The sequence below is a fragment of the Zingiber officinale genome, chromosome 6A, assembly GCF_018446385.1.
Source record: "Zingiber officinale cultivar Zhangliang chromosome 6A, Zo_v1.1, whole genome shotgun sequence".
Lineage (NCBI taxonomy): Eukaryota > Viridiplantae > Streptophyta > Magnoliopsida > Zingiberales > Zingiberaceae > Zingiber > Zingiber officinale.
Genome location: NC_055997.1, coordinates 924340 through 943630, shown reverse-complemented (window position 1 = coordinate 943630; position 19291 = coordinate 924340). Strand labels below are relative to the sequence as shown.

Below are 19291 nucleotides of genomic sequence, written 5' to 3'. Positions count from 1 at the left end.
TTCATAGATAAGTCTGGATACATTCTCGACCAGCTAGTCTCCTTGACACGGACAAGGAGTCCTGGTATAATCCTAAAAGATTAGGGCACACTGTTGCTCAAACCAACAGCACTAAAACTCCAACTCATACCAGAATTCATAATGTCTCATTTACTCTAGCAAATTCTCATATAGCATCCAAATAATCTTATGTGAAACCATCAACAGAACACTCCATCGGATGCCAGATGATTAGAGTCATTTCCTGAGAGACATATCTTCAGAGAAAAAAATTCCTCACTCCCTAACTAACTTAACGGTCATCTATAAACTAACCTCATGATTTACTCTTTTCATAGACCTAAGGACAAACTTTAAGGGATGTTTTAATCACCTTTTTTACCATCATGTATAACTGCATATACAAAATCAATAACTAAACAAACAGACAAACAAAAAATCTAGCTCTTTTTTCTTTGCATTTGCTTTGCGCTGGCACTAATTAAATCTACATCCCAAACAGATTATCAAAATGTTTGGGCAGTTCGTTCCTTTGTAGGTCTTCTCAATAGTGCACCAGAATTCCCCCCATTTTGCCTAAACCGATTGGTGTCTATACTCCTACGATGTTCAACTAAATTCCGACTATTGTCAGGATACATAAAAGACCTCTTCCTGCCCTCCTGATCAATTTCCCTGCCTGTGGAACAAGCATTTGATTCTAAGTCTCTCACTGATGGTGTGGAATACCGGGACCCTGCTTTCGAGGAATGCCGGGACCCTACAGGATAACGAGTGAATCCATCATAATCCTCGGAGATTCTCATGGGGCTATTTGAGACGAAATAATCTGATTCTCCAGATATGTGTTCCCATGACTCTTCTGTGCTTGTTGAGTCCCTAGTGCTCTCAGTGCTGCAAGTGGAACCTTCATCGAAGAGCGAAGAATTGTCACTGGCGGAATCATTCAGGTGAAGACGAAGATTTGACGGATATGGATAGAATTGCTCTCCATGGTGAGCAACTGATGAATCTCCAGGCTTTCCTTTACCATCCTTCATGATCTTCCCCGTGTGTGCAAGTTGGGTCATCGCTCTCCTTGCCAAACTTGGACCACGAGGCGAGCATCTGATTTGAAAGATAAATTGACTAAGAATTTTGAAAAGAGAGATTATACAAGAATGTGACTCCAGTACATTGGACTCACCTAGAATAAAGAAGCATGTATGCACCTTTGGACAAGACATTCTCAAGCTCGACCGGTTGTACCTGTGCAAAAGTAATGTCATATCATGGAAATTCAATTTTTAGATGCAAGCGTTTATCATGAGCACAAAAATTACGATCAAAAGAAATAAATGCATTGCTTATGAAATCAAGCAGATACTATCAGTTTACAAGGGGGCTGACACATGATAAAGGTTTTGAGACAAATGCTGAGGAGAGCTTTTCATTCAAGAATTTACTCTTACAACTACACTAGCATGCTTAACGTCATCTACTTTACTGATAAAACATACCAGTCCCAGATTGAATTGAAAAAAGTTGATTAGAAACTGAGACATGTCTAGCAAAAGTCTATACCCTCTATCAAGTTGCCATGATAAAATTTGTAAAAGCAATCCACTCAGACAAAAAGTAACTGATAGCATACCTTGCTGTCATCAATCTTGTACCATTTGCCTTGTCTATCCTTCACATAGCAGACATAGTGTCCAGAAAAGGAAGCATTCATCACATCTATGTGAACAATTACTGCATAAAGCCGATAAACAGGGGACTTGTCATCACCGCTCATGTAACGAGCCAAATCAAGGTACTCAGGAAACAGGACAGGCTTGTTGAGCTTGCCAAATTTACCAGACTGAAAATAGAATCACAGTCAAGAAACTGAATTCACTGTATCACAACTGAGTGAACATAAAATGAGCAAAGGTAACTCAAAAAATGGTAAACCAGAAATAGTACATCATGATTAACGACCTGAAATCTTTTCAATACAATGGTCAGGACATTGGGAGCCTCCAATATAGTCAATCTCTTTTTTGCTCGTTCATAAGACTTGCATCTGATAAGAAAATTACAAAGTATGAACTTCATCAAGTTAAGAAAACACCATTTGCAAGAGAACCAATTTGCAAAGGAGATTTTTTTTAGCAAAGTAGGTGCACAGTGATAGGCATTAAAGGTATAATTGATCTTTCTTTAATAATCCTAGAAAGAAGCAGATTTATTGTTGTTAAATGCTGGAAAAGTTAGTCCTACAAGTAACTACAGCATTGGTGACAGAATGACACATGTTTGGTTTAATCACTTCTAAAGCATGAAAGAACCAACCTGTCACACTTATACTTGTTCTCCCCTTCCAAAATTTCTTGAGATGTAAAACGTAGAAGTGCATCATCAAGGGTGGCAATATTGCCATCTATCTCAACAGTAAGATCCATCATCCTTTCACACCACTCAGACTTGTTCTTGCATTTACTGCACCTTATCTGCACATGCTTATCAACCAGCATAAATCAACTGCTAACTAGCTAGCTAGCTATCATGTTAAGATTAGAATTCCAGGTGCAAATCAAATTTATCAAAACAAAGAACGTAATGAGATAAATTACTTTGGATCGCAAATAGCCCCCAAAAGTTTGCTGTATTAGGGTTGTCTCCTCCAACAATCCATCTGCTTTTGCTACAGCTTCCTTCAAGCAAACAGACTGCATGGCCTCAATAGCATACCTGCCAAAGTATATTGACAAAAATGCTCATAGATGCTTACCACCATTTCTGAAAAAGGAAGCATATTGCTACAGTAATTCGCTAGAACAAAATTTCTATTCAACATAAGGTTCAATTTAGTCCACAAAAGAATACTTCATAATACAACAATCAGCAATATGATTTAGAAACCGTGCTTGAAAGTTGAAACAATAAGAGCAAGCAAACTTCACACGACAATGTAAATCCCAATAGGACCAAATAGGTAGGAGGAAGAACTTAGAATGTTGCATCCCCCATGTGCAAATAGTATGTGCATTGCACAATCTGCACTGTGGTATCACACAATGTTACATGTCATGCAAAAAGAAAGTTGCATGATAAAAATAATCCAATATCAAAATCTTTGACTAGCACAATGTAATTGAAATTACACTAGTTATATCACAAGATTTCAGTGATCATTTTTTTTCATAAATCATGACTCTCAAATAAGGATAGAAGAATGAGGACAAGTTCACAGAGGAATATTTCCATTCTGATCTAAAGAACCACAATATATGAAATCAAGCAAATACGTAATAGCCTATTCCAAATAATGATTCATGATCCAGACGTATCAACATGATTTTATCTTCGTGAACATATCACAAGTAAAATACAATGGAATATATACGCCATGACATTGAATAATGTTAATAGATTTTAAATCAAACAGCAACATTTTGTCAATTCATGGTTCAATAATTCAGATTTATCATCAGAATGTTATCTTCGTGGATGAAGAAGATAGTGAAAGCTAATTATCCTAACAAAACCTATATACATACCATAAACCATTTATGCACATAGAGAGTTAATATCAACATTCATTTTATTGGTTCCATGACTAGCTCAAGGTAACATAAGGATCAGTATAAGTGTTTTATAGAGCTTAATGCTGTTCAAACTCACCTAAAAAATTCATGGGCGTCTTCCTGCTGTCTGTGGCCAAAATTACTTCCAATGTTGTGCAAATGAGAGAGAATTCCAATGGGTGATAAAGGAGATTTCCCTTCCTTTGCAGTCCTCGCAAGGCTTTCAAGTTCACATGTAAAGCACCACACTTCCTTTGGACCTAGAATGGAGTATGAACTTATTTAAAAGGTAGTTTTAAGATTAAAACAGAAAAATTACAATAGAAGTGGAGTATGAGCATACATGTTTTAGAATGAAGACCTTCAAGAAGATATGCAGTCAACGGCCGAGTAAATGTCAAACACTGGAGAACAGCATTAGCATAGCAGCTGCAATCAACAAACAAAAATGTCCAGTAATTTATCACCTACAACCTAAAATGTCCAGTAAACTAGCAATATCCAAATAGATCAATTCACTAGAAAATATTTATATAGGTGACATTTCAAAAGTCCACAAACCATGAAACATAAGCTGCAGATAAAATATCAGGAAGTGGATAAATTATTTATTTTAATGATTGAATTTAGGGTAGCTGAGAATAACTAGTGCAGCTTTGTCCCAGGATTATTCTACTCGAGAGAGAATGAGGTAGTGGCAGAAGCAACAATGACAGAAAATAGAAGGGGAGGATGAATGAGGAAAGGAGAGGAAGAACAGGGAGAAAGAAAAAAAAGATAGGGATTTTTTATCAAAAAATAAATCAAAATGATTTGAGTATTCCAGTTAATTTATTGTTGGTATTTGTTAGTGTAATTTGACAAAACATCCAACAATAAACTACTGACAAGTATGTGTATGCAGCTGAATTGAATCAAAAAAGTTAATATATGAAATGACAACATACCCGATAGTTTATCTATATTAAAGGATCTTACAGAATAATCAATTATTTAGAATTGATGACAACAACTACAAGCTATAACTCTGAACAATAAGCTGGGATGAATCAGTCCTCTAAAACTTTTTTTATTTGCTTGAGTAAAATATTCTACTTTCCTTGGGAATCCCAGAAATCATCGTCCTAATATATTGAAACCTTACAGAGCATGTACCAATCTTTCTTTAAGGATAAGACAATGAGTTATTTCTGGTTGATTTAGAATAAGTACAAACTATTCTCCAAGTATTTCAGTTGGATGCATGAATCTCCCATGTCTTCTTTTATTGTTTTAGTAAAATCTTCAACTATATTTTGGAATGAACCACAATCCTAATAGATTGAACTCATTAAACTAGAGCATCTATGAGCTTTAATTGTGAGATAAGGTAAAAAAGATGAGGTTTTAGCCACAACTAATATTAAATATAGTCAGTAAAAGTTTTTTCAGTACAAAGTTGAGGATAATATTATATATGTGACAAAAATATTGTCATAAATGTTTATCATTACTATATTATTTAGTGGCAACATTATAGGATAGATTGAAGGGGAGCTTGGCGCAATGGTAAAGTTGTTACTTTGTGACCTAAAGGGAGGATATTCGAATCCTGAAACAGCTTCTTTGAAAAAGCAGGTTAAGGCTGCGTATAATAGATCCTTCCCCGAGACCCCGCATGGCGGGAGCTTCGTGCACTGGGCTGCCCTTTTTTTTTAACATTATAGGATAGATTGTCTATTAATGAAAAAAGTTGTCGCTAATAGGACATTCAGTGGCAGATGAAGTTAATGCTAGCATCAAACATTTTAACAATGAGATTTAAGACACAAATATAATAACAATTTATTGTCACCAAAGCTTTTAGTGACAAGTCGTTAAATTTTAGCGACAATTTTTTGTCATTGATACACACTTTTTTTTGTAATGACATGCAGGATCTCTACAAGGCTTTAGAGACCAATGAAACAAAAGTTATAACTCACAGTAGCTTTATCCAACAAAGAACCAAGGGAAGATAATATCAAATTGCTCAACAACATTACCAACATTTTTTAATCTGTTGTTTTTTCTCAAGAAACTGACATTATAACTTTTCTATGTAGATCAGTGCAATTGATAAATAATTTCCAATTTAAGTAACTTGACCCTGGCTTTTTTTGCCACATGTCCAGGCAATTGCAAACCAATTCACTAGATCGCCGACAAGCAAGCTCAAAGAAACTTCTTGATTGTATTAGATAACAGATGAGAGATGGTAAGACACACCTATAGGTTTCTTATGGAAATAAAATGAGGAAAATTAGAGCAAGAAAATTTGTACTGAGTTCATGTGGACCAGCAGAAAATTTTGTACCTGTTTCCGCAATTAATAAGACCGCAAGGATGCAAATCAATCTTGTCAGAGTTGTAGAGTTTGATGAAAAGATCATATGGAAAGAGCATCTGCAAAATTAAAATGAGATATTAAGCAACTTAACTTTGGTTTATTAGTATGCAGATATGTAAATGCCTTTATGCCAATTTAAAAGAACCACAAAACCACTTACAAATTCCGAAGAATAGTGCCTTGAAACTTTAGTAACAACTTGTTTCACTGATGTTGAAAGACCATTTGCTACATAAGGAATATTTTTTCGTCCAAAAGATCCTCTATGAGCATTAGCATTTGAGCTTTCATAGAATGAAACAGATTTAGCACCTCCATTAGTAGAATAGTGAGCCGAAGCTAAGGACTTTGATGTTTCTTTTTTTGAAATCTCTGTCTCATTTCTTTCTGCATGAGTTCTTGCTTCTAATGATGCAGCCGCTGGAGGATAATCACGTGTTGACGATGTACTTGAATTCAACCCATTATCAACTCTCTCGGATCTAGTGCTGGACAAAGGATTTGACATAGCTAACTCAGGAGTTGAATGCATTTTAGTGCTTACATTGTTAGTGCCAATTGAAAACATGAAGCCGCCAGGAGGAGGTTCTTCCAGCTCAACATTATTCGGAATTAACATGCTAGCATAAGGAGCATCAGGAGAACCAATGGTCTGAGATAATGTTGAATGAGTAGGTAATGTTGGTGAAGATGATGAATCAGAGAAAAAAATCTTTGCAGAAATATCCTTAGAACTGATATCCTGATGTTTGCCTCCATCAATTTCATTATCAGTAGAGGTGACTTTAGATGCAGAAGGCCTCTCAAAAAATGTCTCAACCTTTGACAGATCCTCTTTTGGATCTAGCCTCTTCTCAGATAAATCAGACTGTTCAGAATGCACTCCCTTGAGACCAGAAGAACTCAATTTGTTTTCAACGTTATCCTTATCATTATCAGGTGGAGGTTGGCATTCATCTTTGTGGCCTTGCCTCCAATGAAAAATCTGGCATCTGCCAGAGCTGAAATGAATGTTGATCAAAATATCAACCACATGACTTTGTATTACTCTACCTCTCCTTCAAAGAGACTTTTTCTTTTAACTAATTGGAACAGGATAAATGCAAACCTTCTTATTTTGAAGTTCAATCTCATAGGAACAAAATTTCAACTTTTTCAACCACCAATAAGTGTGAAACAAATACACATGGAAATTGCTCAATATCAATACCAATTATACTAAGGAAACAAAAGTTATATTCTGATTCATAACTCTATGAAGTGTCAAATATAAATGCTTTTAAAATGTCTGCAATTAAACCATTTGCAGCATGATTATGTCTTTAGCGCTTTTTCTAATAAAAGGGGAAAAACAATGTCAAAAAGATGATTTTTTTTGGATGGAAAACTTTATCCTTTGCTTTTGCAACATACAAAATAAAGCAACTTACCATACAGCTCAAGTTATCCTGAAAATCTACAAAAGAGATAAAGATAGCTGATCAGACCCAACAAAAGACTTAGATAAGAGTGTAAATGTTTCAATATCTGGTTTCAAAAATAAGCTTTGTGGGTCCACTAATTAGTACGTCTTTAATCAAAGTTCAACTGGCTCCAATAATTGGTTGAAATAAAACTGTTTACAGTTCATACCCATTGTCTTCTTTGTATGAACAGATAAATTTTTATGATAATGCTAAATGACAAGAGACAGTTACATTTTGTTCCACCTTAAAGGAATAATTACATAGGCAGATAACAGGATTGACATTGAAATAAGAGGAGTCTGAAGGATTTACCAAGGATAAATAAGGGCATTGCAGAACTAGGAACACGTGTGTACATACATTCATGCATGTGTGTGTGTGTGTCCAAAAGCACCAGATTTATTGTTCAAATGAACAAACATTAACCTCTACAAAATAAAGGTTGAAGAAAATGAAAACTGACTGGTTCCTAGTTTTTCCCTAGCTCCTCATTCTACAAAAAAAAATAATTGAGTCGAGGAAGAAGATGACACTTCAAATTAATAAAGTAGGAGCCAAGCTAGAAGGATTTGCCAAGAGCAAGTTTGAGAGCATTCCAGAACCAGTGACGAAATTGGAAATATCTGGAGATGTAAAACATATATCCTAATTTGACTTATTCAACACTATTAAATTTTGTTTAGACAGAAGACCAAGGAGGTCGCCAATGAGACATGCGATGTTATCTGTAAAATTAATTTATTTTTATGACTACAATCAATAGGCAGTGGTAAGTTCAAAGAACTATTCTTTGGAAAACTTCATGTATGAGAATTAGGAGCCTCTGATGAAATAAAGGAGAATGCGGATGGGAAATGGAAACAACATCCACTATGTCACCAACATCTCTAGGTCTATTGAGTTGGTTTTATTTAGGCTAAGAAACAAGATCGCGAGATATTTACTGTGACACATAGCTAGCGCCGGATATTTCTTGAACTCTAAGTTAGCATCTTTTGAATCTCATTTGCTCATAGGTAAGTTAACAAATATTCCAAAACTCACATATAAATATAAACATCCTCAACTCACTCAACATGGATTCAGAATAAGATAATGACTAAAAAAAGTCCTTTAGATCAATCGAGGTTCCAGCTTTTACACGGCCAGCATTTGAAATCAGCACTGAAACCATGAAACTATCGCGGCCAAATAATGAGCGAGGAGTTGAAATAAGAAAAGAAAAACCTTAAAATAAAATAAAAAGTGCAAGATTTAGTCAGGTTTAACTTACCAATATCTGACAGCTTTGCATCGGGCACATCTCGCGTTGGCAGGGATAGAGCAAACGGCACATTCCGGAGCGAGCTCCTTAGCTACGGAAGCGGAATAGGAATAGGCGCTGCCCACAGAAGATGTGACCGAGTAGGCTGCCATCGCCTCCATCTCTGCCAGCGCGGCTTCCTGTGCCGCAAGATACGCCAACCGCCGGACCTCCTCCTGCCTCGTCGTCACCAAGCGCCATCGCCGGCGCACCACGAAGGCGACCACGGGCCCGAAGAGAATCACCAGAAGCAGCGCAGCCCCCGAGAATCTTAGATCTCTGTAGAAGGGCATCTATCCGCCGCCGCTCGCCGGCAGGCAGCTCCCAATCTCCGAACTCCTCCGGTCCGTAAGACGGCGCTCATAGATCAGCCGGCTGCCGCCCGCAACCGACGAGGTCAGATCGCGTTCGCCGGATCTCCAGGCAACGATCCCCAAATTCGACTCGCCCGCTGGAACACGATAAGAATGTCGCCAGAGTAAAAACGAGGGCAAGAAGCGAAAAGGAGGACGTTTTTATCGGGCAATTAATTCCGTGACACCCCAAAATTCCAACATTTACTAAAGCGTCTTCCAACTTTCCATTTTGCTCCAAGTATTTTTCATTTTCTTAATAACACCTCTAAAAGTTTTAATATATCAAAAAAAATGCCCTTTTGAGTTTCAAACTTCGCCATCTCACTCCCTAACCATTACTAAACCCTAATTGATCGAGTCTAGTGAATTTAGTGAATAGAGGATATTCAACATCATACAAAAAACACTAAAATAAAAAAGACTCAAACTAAACTAAAATTAATCACCTAAAGTATCATTAATCAATATTTCTTAACTTGATTAATGAACATAGCAAATTGATTATAATAAAAATCATACAAGTTAATCCATCTCCCCTAACTTTTCTAGTTAGATGTAAAGAATGCGAGATGGTCAAGAAACTAAAAGGCTACATTGTCTAAAGAGAATTGTATGGATGTGTGAAGTTATTCCAACCTACTCCTCTTGGTGCCACATTAAATTGGCATTGCTTCCATCTCAAGGTTTGGGGGAAAAAATAATAATTATAAGAAAACAAAATGATTATGAGATTTCTCCTTATGGATGACATTCCTAAATGATAGAAAATGACTTCTTGTGTCTTGTTCTTATATTCTCTCTCATCTTCAATGGCCAAGAGTAAAGGCATGGGATCCGAGTCATGCTCTTTGTCTTATTGTCATGTCAATATTTGAGATATTAGATGTTCGACAATTTTTGTTGTCGGAGATAGACTAAAAATACTTTGAATTTATAAAATTAAATGTAAGTCATCCCTTGAGTATCTGAATTGATAATTTCATATTATCAAACTGGGAAGGATTAACTACTTGAGATGATTGAGCTGTTTGAAAAATAATTATTTTATATCGCTGAATCTAAGTTCCAACTGAGTCTGAGTAGCAGTCGAGTTTGAGCGCTGAGTCAATTGAATACTTTAAGTGTCGAGTCAGCCGAATAATCTGGATGTTAAGTCCTAGCGTCGACTGTTGAGTATATCATCATAAGTCAAGTCAAGGAGAAGTCGTCCAAGTACCAAGTCGAGAAAAGAAGTTGAGTACTCCTGATTGGATGTCGAGTGTTGCCAAGTCGGGATGGGATGTAAGTCACCGAGTTAGGAATGGAAGATGTACTCAGGAAGTAATCCCGAGCTCGAGTGGGTTTTTAAGTGCTCGGAAATTGAGTCACCAAGGCTTACGTTCAACGCGGGTTCCTTAAAACAAATTCATCCTATCTCCGACTATATTTTGAGATTGTCATGGGTTGTATGTTTCCCAGATACAACGATCAACCGCTATACTCATCAAGTACTGGTGGTCACGATGAACTGCAAGGTATCTGAATGTTATCCCCAATAGATCTGTTGAGCGGATCCATGATAGAGGAAAAACAATGGGAGAATATAGGTGGACATAGATCACTTTTCTTAAACTATTAATTACTTCTATTTTTGCTCAAGATCTGACCTCCTTATATAGGAGAGCTCACCACACTCACCCCCTGTTGCATTAAATTGTTGAGTAATGACTATTCCATTAATAATCGGCTATTATTGTCCAAGAGATTACAGAATTATCATTAATTTACTCATTTACGTATCCATACGTAAGAGAGAATTTCTCCCCCACATATTTATTCACAACACATGCTTATATAACAATATAAACCAACCAACTAATCATCAAATTCCTATTATAATACTAAAACCCAAAGGAGTATCTCCCTTTCATCCATCTCTTTTCTATTAAAATTTTCAACATTGGTGGGTTCTCTTGATGATTAAATTAAAGGGTTATTGGGAACAGAAAGTTAGTTCGTGTTCTTTTTTCAAGGTTTGGAAGCCGTAGCTTTCGAATAGTTTTGGATGTGATATATACGTTTTAAAGTTGGCAAACATGAGGAAGGTAGTCATTCTCTTTTTCTAAGTTACTAATAAGATAAAATGAGAAAATTATATAATTTTTTTTTTTTAGATGAATGTATTCCTATCCTTCTTTATTATACATATAAAACGTATATGATAGTCCCTCAATTTATTTGCAATATCTCAGGCCTTTAAGAGCATACAACACAAGGTTGTTATAACAACTTTAGAAAAAAACTAATTAAGTTGGACTAGTTTTAACTAAATTAAAGTGGTTTTAATCAATATTTGAAAATTTTGGTCAACATTAAAATATTTTGAATAAAATTATTTAATAATTTCGAGTAAGTTAAAATAATTTTAGTTAAAACTGTTATAATAATATTTTTAAACATGAGATGCACTTTTGATATATTATTTTTTTTTAAAAAAAATGGATCATTCTTCTTCCATAATAATAACAATAAAGATAAAAGACAATCCCGTTAATTTTTTTAATCATTTGGCTTTCTATGTTGTAATCTTTGTTAATGCATTGACACCTCTTATTCTTGACTATATAAATATCTCAAGATGACCATGATACTCAAAAAGAATATGGGTGTTGTTAACGTAGATTGATCTTAATGATAGTTAGAATGAGGCATCTAAAAAAAATAATAATAATGCTTTGATTGGATAGTCATCATAGTAATGTGCTCTAAATAATATCTTCAGCACTCAAAGCGTAATATAGACAGTGGGCACATGACATATATAGCGTAATGATCAGGGGTCGATTTTCAAAAACTGACGACCTACGATTTATCCCATCATGTGCCTATAATCTGTATAACTATATGTACCTCCCTCTATATCCATGAGACTAATATTAAAAGACCGCTAAGATAATGAATCTATTTTTTTCTAAATAATATCTCCAATTAAAATAATTAGGAATTATATTGATGAACGAAGCACAAATGCACAATGGCATTATCAATAAGAGAGTCTTTTAAAAAAAAGTCAAATGTGAAAGTGAACATGAAATTTTCTTTCATTGTATTTGTCCTCTTGGTTCACTTGATCATAAAAAGAAAATTGACGAAAGATGGTCAATGGGCATTGCACTTTTCTTTAAATGAAAGCATCCAACGTGTAGACAATGACAAGCCAACTCAAATATTCTCACATGATTGACATTGAGGAAATACAAAAAAAAATTAAAAAATTAAAAAAAAATATACACACACCAACCAAAGTACTCGTTACCTCTAAAATAAACATGCATGGGCGGCTAAGTCTATTAGGTAAAAAGAATTAAATGGTGTCTTAATCGTTGCAATGCAAATCACTATTTATATAAATGCTGGTGAAAGAATCAAACAAAAGAAGCATACTGAAACCAATTTATGCTCAAGGAAAGATTACCAACTTATGATCAAGAATTTGTAAGACACTTGCAAAGTATAAGCATTTGAATAAACTAATTAAGAAAAGTATCAATTTTATGGTATTAATCAGTCTATTATTACTTGATATAATAATAGATCTCAAGAAAATAATAAATATATAATTCACTTAACTGAAAATAAATATATTCAAAATTATTTAAAAATGAAGAAAGAAGTGTGTCTAATTACTCCAATGAAAAATAAAGAGAGTAATCCTTAACAAAAAAATTGAGAAAATAAGAATAATGAAATGAGATAACAATAAAAAGAATCATGCTCTCGTTGTCAACTCATCATCATCTGCAAAACCAAAAGGCAAATAAATAGAAAAACACATGTACAAAATGACAAAGCTCAATACAATCCAAAAATGAAGATTGTAATAAGACCAAATTAACTATTATCATTTATCAAAAACTAAAATACTAAATAAGTCTTTTTAGACCCAAAACAACAACAACAAAAAGTTATATTTTTCATCATCTAAATTATAACTTAAAACGGTTGTAAATGATAGAATGAAGATTAAGAGAAAATAAAAAAATTGATGCCTGTAAATACATCAAAATAAAGTTAAACTTAATGTCTATCAAGGAAGTGAAATTGTCGATATAGTTAACTCGCTATTGTTCAAAAATAATAAAATCAATATAGATGAATAAACTTAATCAAGCAACGAGCATAATAGCACAAATCGAATCAGCGTGATAATATTAGGTGTGATATCTCTTCCCCAATCTCAACGATCCAGAAAAAGCACAGAGGGGGAGTCGGAAAAGGTGAAGCGAGGAAACTCGAAAAAAAATTAGGATGCGTTTGGTTTGCACGTTTTTCATTTTCCGAAAAACGCGCGTTTTCTAGAAAACAAAAAACGACTTTTTGTCATTCTCTATTTTTTTAGAAAATGCTAGTTATTTTTTTAGAAAACAGACACAAAAAATGCAAACCAAACACCATTTTTCAGAAACGTACGTTTTTCAGAAAATGAAAATAAAAAACACACAAATCAAACGCACCCGTAGCATTTTATTTTACATTGCATGGAATATGAATAAAGAATTTCTAATTCATACTTTTACCTATAAGAAGAAAAAACATCACTAACAAAAGAGGAATATAACAAGAAAAAGTTAAGGTTGAGAGATATTAAAGAAAAGAAAGTTAGATCTTATAAAATAACAAATATATAATTTAAAATTAATTTAAAATGTTAAAAAGAAAGCTCTTTTATTATTGGAATTATAACAAAATTTTCACGAAATCCAAAACTTTAATCAAAGAATGAGATCATGTCAATCTTTTGTGACCTTATTATTTTCTATTCTCTTGAAAAAATATATATATAAAAATATATTTACTATATTAAAAATAATGAGCTCAAATAAAAATTAAGACCCTAAGCATAGGTCTATACCTAAAGCTGGCCCTAATACACATGATTAGGTAGTTTCATCTATCCACACAAATCTACGCCTAATTCAGTTCTAATTCGAATATCAAACTCATATAATAGGATTTCATTCTAATGCGTTCTCAGCTTCAAAAGGAAATTATTGTTCTGATATAATAATTCATAGCTTCTTCATAAAAGGGCTTCCATGACTAGATTCCCCTATGAGGTAACTCCTAGATTTTCTAAATGATACTTCCTGGAGCAAAAACCTTGTAACACAAATTATACATGTCATTGACCACAAGACATGGAATAATAGTAAATAAGAGTGCGAAGCATTATAGGGATTTTAGGGTTTCTTCCAAATTTACTCTAACGACTGATAAAAAATTTTGATAGGACCTATCTAACAATGTAGACGGGTAGGAATAAACAGGACCCATCCCCCAGTCTACCACACACTAGCTGAACTTTAATTACTCCCTAATTCATGGAAACATCTGTGAGCAAAGCTCTTATTGCTTCCCTCACACTTCCTACTTCCTAGGCCGCTGCTGCTGTTGTTGGTCTCTTTCAGTTTCGTCCCTCAAACCATTGATGGACAGCAACCCCCTCGCCTCCTATAGAGGGCCAAGCACTCCCAGTAAGCCCTCCTGCTACCTCGCCTTCCCCAATTGTCCCACTGGCTGCAGAACTCCAGCAAGAGCTCATCCACCAGCTCAACTGCCGCCTTCTTCTTCATCAAGTCCTCGGCCAACTCTGTATCGGTCTTCGTCACGACCATCTCATCTTGGCTCATATTGTTCAGAAGCCAATCGGCTATTTCTCGGGCTTCAACTGCATTATTTACTTTACTTTCCCTACCACATCAAGTCTGATCACCTCGAACTTGGAATTCATTTTTAGATACTGTCGAATAAGTGTCAATAGAAAAGAGGAAGAAGAGAAGAAACTCTATTGTGCATAAGATTTTAGTCTTACATTGAGAATTTCTTGACATCTTTATTAATTTATATTGATTCACATATATTGAAAATATGAACAAATACATGGGATTAGATGATTTTGTACGAGATCCACTCAAAAAGAATATTTTTCCATAATTTTAAGTTTAAGGTATATATGATATTTTACATTAATCATTATGGCTCATGGTGCCGAGGTTCGATCCCCAATTAATAAGAATTTCTTTTTAAATGGAATGATCTCCTATTCGTCCTATATTTTTATATTTTATTTTTTTTTTAACTAAAAATTTGAAAGGCCCTCTTCGCTGGGCAGAAAATTGCTCTATCCCTTAAATTTGAAAGGAGGCCCTCTTCGCTAATCCAATAAATGAATAGGATCTCTCATGATTTAAAAAATTTTGGATTAGAGGATCTGACTCCTCATTGGACAAGGATCTTCTGGTCTCAGATCTTAGGACTAGTCCTGGTCCCATACTCATTCATTGATTGGATGGGCTAGATCCCACCTATTTAACAGGTGGGGCCTTGTCCATCCATCCAATGAATGAATAGGACTTCTTCTTGTCCAGAAAATTCTGGACTAGAGGATCTGGCCTCTCGCTGGGTAGGGATCCTTTGGTCCCGGATCTCTGGACCAGTCCTGAGCCCTTGCTCATTCATTAATTGGATGAGCTGGATCCCACCTATTTAACTGGTGGGATCCAATCCACCTATCCAATGAATGGATATGGCCTCTTCTGGTCCAGAAAATTCTGGACCAGAAGATCTGACCTCTTGCTGGACAGGGATCCTCTGGTCCTAGATCTCCGGACTAGTCCTGGTCCCTTGCTCATTCATTGATTGGATGAGTTGGATCCAACCTGTTTAACAGATAGGGTCCAGTCCACCCATCCAATGAATGAATCGGGTCTCTTCTGGTCTAGAAAATTCTGGACCAGAGGATCTGGCCTCTAGCTGGGCAAGGATCCTTTGGTCCCAAATCTCTGGACCAGCTCTCGGCCCTTGCTCATTCATTGATTTGATGGGTTGGATTCCACCTGTTTAACATGTGGGGTTCAGTCCACCCATCCAATAAATGAATAGGGTCTCTTCTGATCTAGAAAATTCTGGACTAGAGGATCTGGCTTCTCGCTGGACAGGAATCCTTTAGTCCCGGATCTTTGGATCAGTCATGATCTCTTATTGATTTATTAATTGGATGAGCTGGATTTCACCTATTTAAGATTAATTTACCCATCTAATAAATGAATATACCTCTCCTGATCCAAAAAAATAATGGATAAGAGGATTTGGCCTCCTCTTCGCTAAGGTGTCACTGTCTGTTATGATGTCTAGCAATGAAATGTATTTTTTTTTATATAATTCAGGTGCCTTGGGGGTAATTGATTTCGTCCATTAATAAATTTAGAAACATAAATGGATCGAAGGAAAATATCTAACACTGCATCTTAATTATGATTTTGAATCATGAATATCGATCTCTAGGAGTCTATTGAATTGAATGCTTTTGTCATACACCATGTCAGGTGGCAGTAATGAAACACGTTTGACTATAGGAATAAAATTACTCTATCCTAATTAAAATTATTATACGACACTCAAATTTAATTAAGACTAGTATGATCGTGCACAAGAATTAATTATTTGGATAAAATTCGTCAGACTCATATAATAGTGACGAGAATCCTAATAACGGGCTTCCCTATATAAAAAATTATTTTAATTTAATATTATACTTATCTTAGTAAAAAAAACTAAGAAAAATATATTTTTTAACATCATCGGCCTAAAATATTTATAGAAACTTTTTTAATCATAATATTGTCAATTCTAAGATATGGGACTAAAAAGAACTATATTTTTTTATATAAAACAATCAGATAAAATTAATGACGAGAAAAATTTATAATAATACCCTGTAACTGAGTCTCGAACTCTAAATTACTGATTGTTTCGCTTGTGGAATTACTAATAAAGCTTGAAATTATTTTTAGTGTAAATAGAAAAAAGGACATTAACGTAAATACATTTTAGGCTTTACCAAAATTAGTTAGTAAAAGAGGAAGATTTTTAATAAAATAGTAAAATAATCACCATTTCACACGTAAGGATTATCCATTACAATTTGTTCCTTATGTGGTATAATAGTGTTAAAGTAAATTTGATTAGGTTGAAATCATTTTAATTAAATAGGAGTAATTTTAATATAAATTAGTATATATATATATAGAGAGAGGGGTATAATTATAGGGGTGGCAATGTTTGATCCGACATGAAAACACGACCTGAACCGAGCACGAAAAAATAAGGTTAGGGTTGGGTAGTTTCGGGTTCGGGTCGAAATCGGGTCGATCCAATTGACCCGATTAATAAACAGGTCTGGTTCGGGTCAACCTGAAATGACCCAATTATAACCCGCAAACCCGTTTATAATTATAAATTTAAACTAAAATTATAAATTTAAAAAAGTTAAAAACCCTAAACATAGAGATGTGCTATTGATTGTAATGTTATTATGGTTTATCATTTATGATATGAATTTTCAATTTATGTAGATAAATGTTATTTTTAATTTTTAATTTAATATACAAAATTTCTTTATTGAATTCAGGTCATGTTCGGGTCAAACAGGTCAAATGGGTCAAACGGGTTAAACGGGTCAAACGGGTTAAACGGGTCAACGGGTTAAACGGGTCAAACGAGTCGGGTTCGGGTCAAATGCAAATAAACAGATCAAGTTCAGGTTGAATAGTTTGACCCGAATTCATAATCAGGTCGGATTCAGGTTGTCATTTTCCAACCCGTCAACCTGCCAACCCAAACCTGTCAACTCAAACCCGAACCGAATTACCACCCTTATATAATTATAACAGTCAATCAAAATACAAATAGATAATAAAAACTGTCACAATTGATTTTTTAAAAAAGATACATTATTTTTAACAAAAATAATAATAATAAATGTCCTTTTATACATAAACTTATTTTAATTTTTTCTATATTATGTCTTAACATAATAAGTCATTGGAAATATATATACACAATTGACCATTAATCATTAAAAAAAGCCTTTTTAATATATTGATACAATGACCTTGTTCATGTATTATTATTGATCATGTCCGAATCAGGAGTCAAGGGACGCTGGGCACGTGGCGCTTCCTGCGGAATCCTCGAATGCTTCGGTGAACCTGCAACAAAACCGAGCCGGGAGGGGTGTCCCGGCGACGGTCCTCCGACGCTCAAGTCAGGCGAGGAATAACAAAAAGGTGGCTCCCAAAACCAAGATTTCGCATACCTCTGGTGGAGAAATGGAGGCCTTATATAGACCTCTTGAGGAAACCTGGGTGCTCCAGTCAAAGCAACCACATGCCTTTGACCATGCTCAAGTATGGGTCTGTCAGAAGGGCCATGCCTGAATATGGATCTGTCAGGAAGACGTCCATGAGACCATACTGTTACTGCGCCAACCTTCCCATGATGTGACAGCAAGATCCTCCATCGTGCGATTACTATAAATCATCCAATATACCTTAATATCCCGATGTGGCCCGCTCTGCACTCAATCGCTCGTTACCCTCGCCCGTTTGCACTCTCCGCTCGGCCTGAGCGTACTCCCGCTCGGCCCTTCGATCTCCGTGCCTTGGCGTCGGAAACTTAAGCCCGAATGGGTTAACTCTAGCTCCGCTCGGACCTATCCAATGCTCGGCTCACTTAGTCAGCCTGCCCTCGGTCCTCAAGTTGAGACCCTTCAGGAAGTGGATCCCTCATTCTTACTGCCAGATCACTTGCCTTCCCTTCAAGTCTAGTCGAAGGAGGCAATGAGCCCGACTGACTGGACTATATGTGTCCGAGCGGACGGTCGCCGCTCTTTCGTAGCTTACAATATCACTGGGGCCGACCGGCCCTTCTGCCAGATTCAGCCGCTCGGTTCTTTATTTTGGTTGTCTTGTCGCTCCCTGTTGATGTTCACTTGTCTAAATCTCCTCGAAAATTGTGCAAATCCTCTCCATTAAGTGGGAGCATGCGCGACGTGAGCGCATTAATTACACTCGGTGACAGAGCGCCACGTGTCGATCCTTGTGTGGCGGCGGCGTCACATACGATGGGATGCGCCCGTTTGAAATGGATGGCCCGATGGCGTCCTTGTTTCTCGTGACCTGGATCGGACGGTGGAGGTTAACCGGCCTCGGCTGTATAAAGCCTCCGTCCCTTTCTTGGCCGCCTATTCGCTCGCGCGTTGCCTTCTGTTTCATTCCGTTGCTGCGGCTTTCGGCGATCTAGTGTCTGGTTTTAGGCGGCGATCACCTCATCGGTGATTCTTTCCTCCCGTTTTCTTCCCTGTGAGTCTTCTCCTTTCACTTATTAGGTCTTTCCTGCTCATTTCGCCCCTTTCCTTTCCCTTCCTT

General features: G+C 35.9%; 1 protein-coding gene across 1 annotated transcript; it reads right to left on the bottom strand.

The window, feature by feature from the left end:
* Positions 1–430: 430 nt before the first annotated feature.
* On the bottom strand, positions 431–9189 carry LOC121995536 (ubiquitin carboxyl-terminal hydrolase 19-like). Its single transcript, XM_042549256.1, has 11 exons — positions 8659–9189; positions 6080–6920; positions 5887–5975; positions 3895–3980; positions 3649–3811; positions 2598–2715; positions 2317–2474; positions 1963–2047; positions 1634–1843; positions 1187–1248; positions 431–1107 (listed from the first exon to the last, which is right to left on the bottom strand). Exons 1-11 carry the CDS (start codon positions 8979–8981, stop codon positions 507–509), a joined length of 2736 nt encoding a protein of 911 aa, XP_042405190.1. The 5' UTR covers positions 8982–9189; the 3' UTR covers positions 431–506.
* Between the last annotated feature and the right edge of the window lie 10102 nt (positions 9190–19291).

Bases quoted from the DNA above. Each gene is read 5' to 3' on its own strand.
- LOC121995536 (XM_042549256.1), bottom strand. From the start codon at position 8,981: ATGCCCTTCTACAGAGATCTAAGATTCTCGGGGGCTGCGCTGCTTCTG. The intron at 6,921-8,658 runs GTAAGTTAAACC...CATTCATTTCAG, and splicing joins TGCAAAGCTGTCAGATATTG to CTCTGGCAGATGCCAGATTT. The intron at 3,981-5,886 runs GTACAAAATTTT...TGTTGATTGCAG, and splicing joins CTTATTAATTGCGGAAACAG to CTGCTATGCTAATGCTGTTC.